The sequence below is a fragment of the Anser cygnoides genome, chromosome 7, assembly GCF_040182565.1.
Source record: "Anser cygnoides isolate HZ-2024a breed goose chromosome 7, Taihu_goose_T2T_genome, whole genome shotgun sequence".
Taxonomy (NCBI): Eukaryota; Metazoa; Chordata; class Aves; order Anseriformes; family Anatidae; genus Anser; species Anser cygnoides.
Genome location: NC_089879.1, coordinates 13,446,790 through 13,459,241, shown reverse-complemented (window position 1 = coordinate 13,459,241; position 12,452 = coordinate 13,446,790). Strand labels below are relative to the sequence as shown.

General features: G+C 41.3%; 1 protein-coding gene across 1 annotated transcript; it reads left to right on the top strand.

Moving 5' to 3' along the window:
* Positions 1-118: 118 nt before the first annotated feature.
* On the top strand, positions 119-12,170 carry TAF5 (TATA-box binding protein associated factor 5). The gene is made up of 12 exons (XM_067000996.1): positions 119-655; positions 988-995; positions 1,910-2,137; positions 3,230-3,545; positions 4,210-4,373; positions 4,841-4,976; positions 5,547-5,667; positions 6,640-6,769; positions 7,488-7,652; positions 8,066-8,243; positions 8,391-8,568; positions 9,077-12,170. The coding sequence occupies exons 1-12, from the start codon at positions 119-121 to the stop codon at positions 9,292-9,294; spliced, it is 2,379 nt and encodes a 792-aa protein (XP_066857097.1). The 3' UTR covers positions 9,295-12,170.
* The last annotated feature ends 282 nt before the right edge of the window (positions 12,171-12,452 follow it).

Genomic DNA, 12,452 nt, shown 5'->3' with positions numbered 1-12,452 from the left:
CACCCTGGCACCGTCGCAAAACGAAGCCGCGAGCGCCCGGCCTCTGCCCTGACCGTCGCAAAAAGCGTCCGCGCCTTGCGGCGGCCGCCCGCCGGCGGCGAATGGGGGGCGATGCAAGATGGCGGCGGTAGCTGAGGAGCCGCCGGAGGTGGCGGCGGTGAAGCCCGACCCCGAGGCGGGGACGCCGCCGCAGCCCCCCGCCGCCGCTCCCCCGACCGCCGCCGCCGCCGCCACAGCCCCTGCTGCTCCTCCGGCCCCGGCGGCTGAGGGGGAGGCGGCGGGGAATGGCGGGGATGCGGCGGCCGCCGCTAAGGCTGCGGCACCGGGCCCGGCCGCCTCCCCGGCGGCGCTGGACCGGCAGACGCTCGTGGCCGTGCTGCAGTTCCTGCGGCGGAGCAACCTCCGCGAGTCCGAGGAGATCCTCCGCCGGGAAGCACGCCTGCTCGGCGACGACCTGGGAGCCGCTGCCCTCAGCCCCACCGGAGCCGGGCTTTTGGGAGCAGCCGGCGGCGAGGGGGATGTCGGCGGCAGCGAGGCGCTGCTCAACCGGGTCACCGCCGCCGCCGCCATCTCGATAGGAGGCAGCGTCGCCACCGTCGCCTCTGCCAGCCCCGGGGTGGCGGCAGCCGCCGCCGTGCCGCCAGGGAAAGGTGGGGCCCGAGCGGGAGATGCGAGCGGTGCTGCCCCGGGCGGGAGCTGGAGGCTGCCCCAGTCCAGAGGGGCCCCCGGGGGATTTGGGGTGCCCTCGCCTCCCGCAGCCTCGGGGGCTCTCCTTGATGTTAGGGCATGAGGAGAGGGGTCAGGCTGTGCCTCCCATAGGGTGGCACTCCCCGGGAGTTAGGCTTCATCGTCGGAGGGAAACCCTGGGTCCCCCGGGTCCATCAGTCCCCCACACAACTTGGGAAGACAACTTGGGAAGAGGCTGGGATCTCTCAGGGTGCTCCTCCTGGAGGAAGGGATCAAGGCTAGGGGGCCTCACACTTAAAGGGAGCACTGTCAAAGGGAAGGGTGCTTCCCGTTGTCTGTGCGTCCTGTCTTAGCCAACTGCGTTGCAAGAGGATAAATGTTTCCTTTGTAGTTCGGGGTGATGGTCCAGGATGTGGCTGCAGGGATAAGACCACAGTCCTGATGAACAGGCTGCATATTGAAGAAAGAGCCATAAGATAATTATAGAGGAGGCTTTAAACGTTTCTCATCTATGGGGTTGCTAGCTGCTTGAAATGTCCTACACATAATTGAAGTCTAAGCACTTTTACTCAAGGTGTTTTGTAAGGCAACTTTGTATAATACTGAAAGTGTTTTGGGAACTTATATATCTGAGTTCAAGTAAGTGTATAGTGTGAAGTCTTTTTTTTTTTTTTTTAATACAGAAAACAAAGCAATGAAGGTGTTTAATGACTGCTATGGAGCGTTAGCAGGTGACAAAAAGTCATTGCCCTGTAATGGTTCTGTAGTGTTCTTGTTCACTTGATGAACTCCATTTGTTTGGTTACTAGAAATAAAATAATTATAGTGGATATATTCTACAGGCTTAGAAAGATTCGGCTTCTCATTTGACAGTTTCTAGTCTTTGCTGTAAAGATAGCTGAGTCTGGTGATGACGTTGGCTTCTTTCCACTTACCTTAGATGAATTAGGCACTATGTTAGATACCTTATAGGCAACTGTTGGCAGGGAAAACACGAAAAATGGCAAAGGGTGCTTGGAGAATAGGCTGATGGACTGTAGTTAACATACTGCTGTCCTCTCAATTGTGTCATTTCAACGTAAGGCTGAACAAGCACAAGGCTTAATATTCCGTTTTCTTCGAATGCCTCACCTTAGCAGAGTTGTTGTCAGCCTCTGTATATTTGCCAGCTCTGTCAGGCAGCCTTACAAGCTGTTGTTAAATGCCTTTGCAGTTGGAGGAGTGTTGTGGAAGATCAACCAGATGTGAGTGCAGTATTGTCTGCCTACAATCAGCAGGGGGACCCCACCCTGTATGAGGAATACTACAGTGGATTAAAAAACTTCATTGAGTGCTCGCTGGACTGTCATCGAGCTGAATTGTCTCAACTGTTTTATCCTCTCTTTGTGCACATGTACTTGGAGTTGGTCTACAATCAGCACGAGAGTGAGGCAAAGTCTTTCTTTGAAAGGTAACTTATTTTCATTTGTTTATTTGCGTTACTTGGTGTTCGCTTCTTTTATTAAGTCTGAGCTTAAGGTGTGTGTATGTATGCATTATTCTTTAATGCTGAAGGGATTTGGAATCTGAACTAATGATACTGTGGATTACTGTAATTGTTCTTAATCCTTTTCCAACCTCCTGTGTTAGAAAGTTGTACAAACTACATTTGAATTATACCCATGCAGATTTTGAGCAGTCTTTATGGCACCTTGTTTCAAGGTATCAACGAGGAGATGATGCTGCTGTAGGGAAAGATGGTGGGCTCATTTTCTAGCAGTATAAAATTGCACTGAGATGACAAAGCAGTGTATGCCATAAGTGTTTGCTGATGTCATAGTATCTATATTGAAATTCTTCTAATAGGATTAAAGAAATTAATTTATAGCTAATCTACCATTTTCTGTGCTTCTACAATATTTCGTTTCTGTATCGCTTGAGGAGAAACTTAAATTCAGTCTGCTTTCTGAGTTCAGACTGGTTATGAAATACTTCAGCTCGAAAGGGCAACTTTTTCTCCCCCAAATACAGTCAGCAAAAAAAGTTCTGTAAGTAGCTAAGATGTTTCCTGCTGCGAGTATTTTATAACACGATTTGAATAGAAAATGGAAGGCTTGTTTTCTCTAGATAAACGTCAGCTGTTAGATAATGTGAGTGGAGAGTGAGAAACATACTCAGTGGTAAATGTGCATATTTATATAATGAATCAACTGTAAGTGCATCCAGGTAGTCTTATGTAAGAAATGCCTCGTACTTTATGATACCACAAATTTGGGTTTCATTTACGTAAATAAACATGTCAGTGTAACTATTTACTTCAGGCAACCCTTTGTGCATATAAATTTCGCTGAGATTCTCCCATTGAATACTTTTGCTGTATACAGTTAAGACACTGATCTATTCCCCCCAGGATTAAATTTATTTTATTAGAAAAATAATTCCATATATAGTTAGTAGCTTCCAAGCTATATGTTTTATGTTAAAGTGATGTAAATAAATGTGCACTTACAAGATTTATTACAAGAACTTCATCTCCTATCACGTGTTATTTTTTTTTCTGCAGATTTCATGGGGATCAGGAGTGTTATTACCAGGATGACCTCCGTGTATTATCTAGTTTAACCAAAAAAGAACATATGAAAGGTAACGAGACCATGCTGGATTTCCGAACAAGCAAGTTTGTGCTGCGTATTTCCCGGGACTCTTACCAACTCTTGAAGAGGCATCTGCAGGAAAAGCAGAACAATCAGATCTGGAACATTGTTCAGGAACATCTCTACATTGATATCTTTGATGGAATGCCTCGAAGTAAACAACAGATAGATGCCATGGTTGGAAGCTTGGCTGGGGAGGCAAAACGAGAGGCAAATAAAGCAAAGGTAGGAAGGAAAGATTGTTGTGCTTTTATTATCGGAACAGTTCTGGAGTAGTTTTTCAGGAAGACACCTTACTTAGTCTAGACTGACTATTGTCACTTGAGATCTTAAAAGACAACATGAACAGAAAAAAGGAAAAGAACTGTATAAATAGCTGTTGGCCCCAGTAGAGAGATCAGAATGTGTCACATAGAAGAAACTGTTGAATCCCTGTGAGAGACAACTTTGTATTCTGTTCACTGACCTAGACTTAAACTCTGGAATCACTCTGTAGTTTTAACGTGGACACCTGTGTCTTTGGCTTCCTCTTGTACAACAGCAGTAATTCTTACCGCCAGTTGTTACTGCAAGGACTGTTCATGTAGATCTTGATAGTGTAGTGTCACAATACTTGACGAAATATATGAGCTGTAGGGATTTTGCTTTAGGGGAGTGCTAAGAGGTAAGGGGAGAACTTAGAATTGTCCACATTAGTTGTTGGGTAAAACAGCAGAACGTGTACTACACTTGTTACAGGCTAACAGTAGTGTATGCAGTAATATTAAACATACCAGTTTTAAAAGGGCAGCTTTATTGTTCAGCATTAAAGAGTTTCCATTTCAAAAATCAGTTTTCAGTAAGAGCAGCAGTTACAGTTTTGCATCATACCTATCTTATTGGCTTGCAGGTGTTCTTTGGCTTATTGAAAGAACCAGAGTTTGATGTGCCTTTGGATGATGAAGATGAAGAAGGAGAAAATGAGGAAGGAAAACCAAAGAAGAAAAAACCTAAAAAAGATAGTGTAGGATCAAAAAGTAAAAAACAAGACCCTAATGCTCCTCCCCAAAACAGGTACCAAGGGAACGATTTGTAGAGAAGTCTTGTTAAATCCAGTCTTGTCATGCCAAATTTGCATGACTGGTTACATGACATTTTTAGCTCTTTGGCCATTTCAGCTGTAGCCAGCTTTAGCCGTAAGACTTCTAAGGGAAGCTATGGAAAGCTTAGCATAAAACCCTCTGCCTTTGCCCTTCAAGTTGATCTAGATTTTCCTTGATAAAATTTTATTTGATTGCCTGCTAATCTTTTCAGGTCATACTCGTTACTTACCTTGTTCCACTGCCTGTCTGGAACTCTTAAAGTTATTACCTCTTTTTCTCATCAGATAATCTTTTACATAGTATTTTATTTTTCCAGATACTTTTTTTTTTTTCCTATTTGAGTATTGAAGTATAGGGTTGCATGGGAAGGTTCTTCTTTCTCTGTTTAAACTGACAATCTGGAAGGTGCTTTTAGTTCGTAAAAATGTGTGCTTGTAGAATTCCTCTGCCTGAACTGAAAGACTCTGACAAACTGGATAAAGTAATGAATGTGAAGGAAGCTGCCAGACGTGTGCGTCTTGGCCCAGAGTGCCTGCCCTCCATCTGCTTCTACACATTCCTTAATGCTTACCAGGTTGGTAAAAGAAGACTTTGGGTAAAATGAAAGAGGGAATCAAAATGATAAACACCTTTATTAAGAAAGAAGACTTAACGGAGTTGACAAGGGTTATCAGAATATTTGGAATAAGCATTGAAAATTTTAATGTAGTTCATTTCCACAGTTTCATTTCCACACATTTTTCCACACACATTTCCACAGTTTCATTCCAGTTTCATTTCTACATTCCTTGGATTTGCTCTGATATTGCCATAATTCTTTTTTTTTTTTTCACTTTTCCTATGTGGCCCTAAGTGTATTCCACAGAATACAGTAGATATTTTGCACCAAAATACTGGAAAGAAGTACGGCTTTGTCAACGTTAACTGTGCTTCACTTATATACCTTTATTTTTAATGGTGCAAGAATTTTTATCTGTTTATTTCAAATATATGTATACTTTTGTCCAATCTGTCCCAGAGTAATCTCTTTTTTTAATTTTTGGAAATAACTCTAGTTAATTTTCTTGTTAGCATTTAGGGTTTATTAATATTTGAAATGCATTGTGAAGGATACAAACAACATAAATGGCTATTTTGTGTATAGGGTCTAACTGCAGTGGATATTACAGATGACTCTAGCATGATTGTGGGAGGCTTTGCTGACTCTACAGTAAGAGTGTGGTCTGTGACTCCGAAAAAGCTACGTAGTGTGAAAGCTGCAGCAGGTAATTAAGACTGTAACACTTGAAATGAACATGTACTGTTTGTGATGCCTGTGTTTTCTGTGAACAGAGAGATATCTATGTCAGGAGAGTGGTTTTCAGCAGTTGGATGTTGTCACTTTGAAGAAACAATATGTGCACAGATGTGTGATTGCATCTTACGTATTACCATTAGAAATATATATATTTTTAAAGGTATGAGAAATCTGGTTGTGTACACCTGCTGCTAGGTAGTCAGCACAGAGTTTGAACTAGCCGTAAATAGTGTGGAAATAGCCATCTTGCTTCTTGACTGGGTGGTGCTATAGGGTGTAGGAGACAGTTGGGTTTAGGGGATCTAGGGAAGAAAATAGAGGTACCCTGGAGGAAGTTAAAGGGTGGGACTTTGAGAAGCATGAAGGAAAATATCCTGTACCGCAACACCTATGTAAATTCATGAAAACCAGGCTGCTTTAATTCTGCTCTGTATGTAGCAGTGTGTTGCATTTGAAGCTAGATACCAAGTGAATGGTTCTTAGTCTTGGTATTTAACTGAAATGTGTTTGCAATGTTCAGCAAAAAACAGCCTACAGACTGAAAGTTGTTTTAAGTTTTGTGTGGTGTGCAGCTGTCAAAACTGCCTGAAAAGCATGTTTGTAGTATATTAACTTTCTGGCAAAAGACACGAAAGTACGGCATCTCATGAAGTGTGTCTCAAGGCTGAACACTATATGTATGAAAAACAGCACACATTAGGATTAATTTATCTCTTAGTGAAGACTTGAGAGAGTGATTACTTGTGTAAAATGTTATTTTCACCTTTTACAACAGTAAACGTGTTGTAAATGCCATTGTATATTTCAAAATTAGCAAATCCAAGGTGTTTTGTCCTGTTCACGATGTACTTGCCTCTTTTAGAGAAAGTATTATTTGTTTTCCTGGCATTTGTCTTTGAACTTCTGGCAGTTATGATATGTGAACTTTGAAATATTGCAGACCTCAGTCTAATCGACAAAGAATCAGATGATGTCCTGGAGAGGATCATGGATGAGAAAACAGCCAGTGAGTTGAAGATTTTGTATGGTCACAGTGGACCTGTCTATGGCACCAGCTTCAGTCCTGATAGGTAAAATAAGTTTACAAGCTAATTAGCTTACTTGGCTTAATTGTATGCTCTGAGGTGCAACCGCTTCTTAATCCAGCTTTCTCCAGGTTAAAGCAATTCTCATATATTCTTTAAAATATGAGATTAAAAAACATTATGTAATTATGAGAGCCTGGGCAGTATAAAGGAGGTTTAAATGTCCAAAATATAGCTCATGTGCAAGTGGCTACATGAGACTGCCATCACATAAACACAGTTGAGAAGAAAACTTTGTGTGGAATGTGAATATAGAATCTGTAGTTATGAATTGAGAAGGCGAACATGGTATGAATTTTCTTTCAGGGAATCTTGTCATTTAGTTTAGAGTTGCATTAAGATTTTTTTAAAGTAACATAGTGTAGCAGTTTACTGGTGTCTTTTTTTTTTTTTTTTTTTCCCTCTCCACATAAATGGAGTTCCTGAGCAAAGACTAGCTTTTCCTGCCCTTTATTGCCTTATCATCAGAATTAGCCATCAACATTCAAATGTCTCTCTTTTGGGCATAAGGGTCTAGGGCTGGATTCTTCTTGAATTGTTTACTGTGGTTTACCTCACCAAAATGCTCATTTATGTGGGATGTGCTAAAGAGCAGCTGCCCAGTGCAGAGTTTTTCTTATCATAGAACTCTTACAGAGCTTATGCAATGGTTATACAGTCTGTAAGTTTTACATGCAACATTCTGTACGTTCTCCTGTTACAGGAACTATCTGTTGTCCTGTTCTGAGGATGGCACAGTCAGATTGTGGAGTCTCCAAACATTCACATGTTTGGTGGGATATAAAGGACACAATTATCCAGTATGGGATACACAGTTCTCGCCTTACGGATATTACTTTGTGTCAGGGGGACATGACAGAGTGGCTCGGTAAGAAACTAGATGAGTTCTTTACTTGTCAAGGTCAGTTTTGTGGTGAATTAACCCTGAAAGTGATAAGCTCATATACTCTAGCTTAACCTATAAAAAGAAATAACATTTATTTCATGTGAATTAAGAGGCTAAATTAATGTTTTAATGCATTTTTTTCCTATTCAACACACGTCAGAAATAATGTCCTCTTATTTGGCTGTTACAAGTATTCTCTCATTGTTCACTAACCATGACAGAATATTCTTTATTTCTCCCTTCTGAAAAATGTACTTTTCCAGAAGAGATCCTGCTAATTCAGTAAACTGCTCAGTAAGAAACCACTGCTGAATTACATCCTCTTGTTCATCATTGTGCAACAGATTCTAAACGTTATTATGGTACTTTATATTAATAAAGCTTGTCTTTTTCAGACTGTGGGCAACAGATCACTACCAGCCTTTACGGATATTTGCTGGCCATCTTGCTGATGTCACATGTACCCGATTTCATCCCAACTCTAACTATATTGCCACTGGCTCAGCAGACAGGACTGTACGGCTCTGGGATGTTCTAAATGGGAATTGTGTAAGAATATTCACTGGACATAAGGTAAAGGCACATCACTCATTGTGTGAAAGTGACTTTATTTCTGTGGTGGGATTCTGAAGAGTAGCATTTGGAATGAATACAGCTTGACTGGCTGAAAATGATGAGACTTAACTAGTTTGGCTTCCCCCCCCCTAATGTCTGTTTTAGGGACCAATTCATTCGTTGGCATTTTCTCCTAATGGACGATTCCTGGCTACTGGAGCAACAGATGGCAGAGTTCTGCTGTGGGATATTGGGCATGGCTTGATGGTTGGAGAATTGAAAGGGCACACTGACACTATCTATGCGCTTCGATTCAGTAGAGATGGGGAAATCTTAGCATCAGGTAAAATTCACTAGAAGCGATGAAGCTTCCGTTGTGTTCCATCAGTCTGAAGTGGAACAATATTATGGATTCCTTATATCGAGTAAGGCAAATGAGAATCACTTGCTTAAGCAAAAGCAGCAAGTTAAAACTGCTGGTAGAAAGTATTCCAGGAACTGATGGAAAGGTGTTACCAAGTTAGATGAGAGTGAAGGTTGGGTCTGTGTGTAGTGTAGGGGGAGGAGACTGGAGTCAGAAATAACTCTAAGGCAGACATGAAGTGGCTGGACCACGGCTGCAATTGTGAGAACTGTAACGTGCATTCACTATGATCAAGGCTTGTTAAAACTGTTCCCTTGGATTGAGAGCATGTTTTGCTTGGTTGAGGGCATTAAGTATTCAGTTTTGAGTAAACCTGCTTTTTGAGCTGCTTGTTTTCCTGTTGTACTGACTTGCTCTCTTGTAACTTTTTATATAACTTTTTTCTATGTACATAAAAGACTTTAAATTGTTGCTTTTTTTTTTTAAGGTTCAATGGATAACACGGTTCGGCTGTGGGATGCTGTGAAAGCATTTGAAGATTTAGAAACTGATGACTTTACTACAGCCACTGGACATATAAACTTGCCTGAAAACTCTCAGGACTTACTACTAGGTACATACATGACCAAATCAACCCCAGTTGTACACCTTCATTTTACCCGCAGAAACTTGCTACTAGCTGCAGGAGCCTACAGTTCACAGTAACCGGAGAAGCTGTAAGACTGGCTGCGCCAAGTTGTTTCAGTAGCGACCTCAGGATGTGAGACAAGGAGGAATGTCTTGTACAAGTGGACCTCACCGGTCTGTTGCAGGAAAAACAAAACTATGTAAACTAACTCAAGCAGCGTCTTCTGAGTTCTGCTTTCATATTTATCCACAGTTTGAAAATGCTAGAGATTGACAGGACACCATCGTGGCTTTAAAGGAAGGAATTGTTTCATGGTGCTTTTGATAAAAATATATGTATGTATGTATATGAAAATGGCTGTCTCCTCTCAGAGATGGTGTTGAGCTCTGCTGAAACTTTTGGGAAGTTAACAGCCTTGGTATGTGTTCTCAAATGATTTTTTTAAAGCACTTAACTTACGGTTGGCAAATGTTTAATCAGTCTCAAGCACAGGTAAAAACTATTAAGAAAAGAATGTAGTTTAATTCACTGTAGCCTGGGCTGGGCAACAGGTATAGTGAGAGTTATCACAGCAACAAATAGGGCATTGAAAAAATAGGCCCAACAGGCAGAAGCTTGTGGGGAGCTGTGGAGAAGTTACGTATGGATTTTATGCATCCAAGCACCAAGTCCTGAAAAGATTTCAAACTCCTGTGCTTTTTTGAGGTATCAGAAATGCAGATCTTGTTGTTCTGTTTTCACAGGTAGCTTCTGCTGTGTGATAAGCAACCAGAAATACAGTGTGAACACACTGGAGGGGGGTTGGGGAGAAGGGATTGAGGCACAGCCGAAATGGTTCACCCACTTAAAAAGAGGGGAATTAATCCTGTCTTATTAGATCTAAAAGAGCTTCAAAAACCTGCATCCTTTCTCCATATGGTTTAGTATATCAAACTGTAAAACTAGCGGACAAGACATCAAAACATTATTGCAGAGCTGGCAGCTTAACCAGTCCTAAGTGTGATTATCAGCTTTGAAAGGCTAGCTCATCTGCTGATGAGATGCTTTCCACCTAGAAAACCACCCCAGTAAGTCTTGCTGGACAACTGGTAAAGCTGAGAGCTTTGTTTCTAAGGAAAAGTAAAACATGCAAAGCACTGGGAGACAGAACTTTTTGGGTCTTTGAACAGGAACATCACTACCAAAAGAAAGCCCTTCCTCTCCTTTTTTTTGTTGTTGTTAAGCTTACAAGCTCTATACTGGGAAATGTGTTTTGTGTTCCCTTTTACTTACAATAAGGGCAAGGACCCTTGTATGATGGCTGAGTCTCTAGTGAAAATGCGAAAAACAAGATTTGACATTTCTAAAGGTAACATAAATGGAGAACTACCTCTTATCATCCTTTCTCTGACTCTAACCCTTGGAGTAAAGGTGCATTAGAGGCATTAAACGTCAAGATAAAGGGTGGAAAATTCATTAGGAAATTCACCTGGAAGTTTTCTTTAAAGACAAAGTATTTTCTTTAACTAAATTATTGAGGTGTGGTGTTTTTTTTCTTTTTTTTTTTTTTGGCGCGGAATGGTACCTCAAAATTTCCTAGCACCCAATACAACCTGTTGGATTTAATTACAGTGAATCAAGCAAGTTACCTGAAAGCATGTACAGATTTGACAGCTTAAAGAAAACACTGCCACATTCTGCCTTTGTATTTTGTACAGTTTTATACTTTTGATAGTATAATAAATACTAAAACCACATAGCTTGTGTCCGTAGACTATATGTTATGAGAAGATACTTCCCGTGATGGCTGCAATGGAAGCAAGAATGCTGCTTATAAATGTTAGTACTATCCTGAGAGAAACAAAGTAGTTCAGAAGTGCTGTAGTTGATGACCAACTGTTTAATGTAAATTTAGTTCAAGTGGCAGATGATACACTCTAGCTAATTACGTGTATTACAGTTACCACCACCAATCAGGAAAGCTGTATAGAGCAGAGGCAGTTGGCGTAAACATAAGACAGATTTATTCCTATTATTAGGACACTAGATTTTATTCAGAAGGGTGGGCCAGCATTTAAAAATGACTAAGAATACACCAATGAGAGTGGGAGAGCACAAGAACCTTGTGTAATTTCTCTGAATTACATTCTCTTTTTTCCAAGCAACTGTGCCTATCTCCTGATGCTCTAAGTTTAGGAATTGTATTTGCAGCATGCTTGAGAATCAGAAGTCCTGGGTTCAACCCCTGCTGCTGGCAGCCTTCCAGTGTGCTGCATAATCACATTCATGTCAGCACTAGTGTGAAAACTAAGGAACTGAATTTTACTGAATATTGAGGGATAGAACGACAGTGGGTAGAGAACATGACAGACCAACTTTAGTGGTGGGCACAGAGGGGCTGTATATACCTAACTGGTAGGAAAATCTCATTAAGATACTGTGCCCTGAAAAGCAGCAGTATTGAACTACTTAAGTTACTATTTGTGAACACGTAGGGTTGTAACAGTTCGGTATCAGCAAAAAGCAAGCTATTTTCATGCTGCAGTTACCTCTTTAAGAGAGGCCAGTAACAGAAAAAGCTCAAATACCACAATTAGTAAACAATCGCTATATTTCACTGTTCTGGTCCCCCAATTCCTCCCACTCCCCTTCCTGACCCCTTGACTAAGATGGCTCACAAGAACAAGACAAAATACTCTCAAATGAGTGCTCAGGAAGCACTGTGCTCAATTTGATCTCATGATCTAAAAAGATGTAGCACCTCCATGCCATCAAATCCCATTTATAAACTTTAAAGAAAAAAATGTATACTAGGATTGGATCAGTCTATGTTGAGAGGTTTTTCACTCAAAAAGGCTCTACGTAAAACATGGGCAACAGAGGCAGAAGCCAGTCTGCTATTCTGCGCTGCATTAACATTATTGAAAAATTAATGGTTTTCAGGTAAGCCACTAGCTGGGAACATAAAAAATAGAAGCAACCGGGACAAGCAAGTATCTGCAGGCCATGCGTTCCACCTACCATAACACTTGGAAGTGCAGAGATGCTTTGCTCATCTGTAAGCTCTGTGCTTGGTGTTATGATGCTGAGGTCTTTCCTAAATTACTACCAGGTGCCCAGGTCATTTTAGGATGTGTTATAACAGCAAAAGAGTTAAAATAGTCACAAAAAGAATCAGGTACTCCATCTCCACTACAAATAACTATTTCTGATAGAGGAAAAAAAGTATGTCTGCTTCGTTTTACCATTTCATATT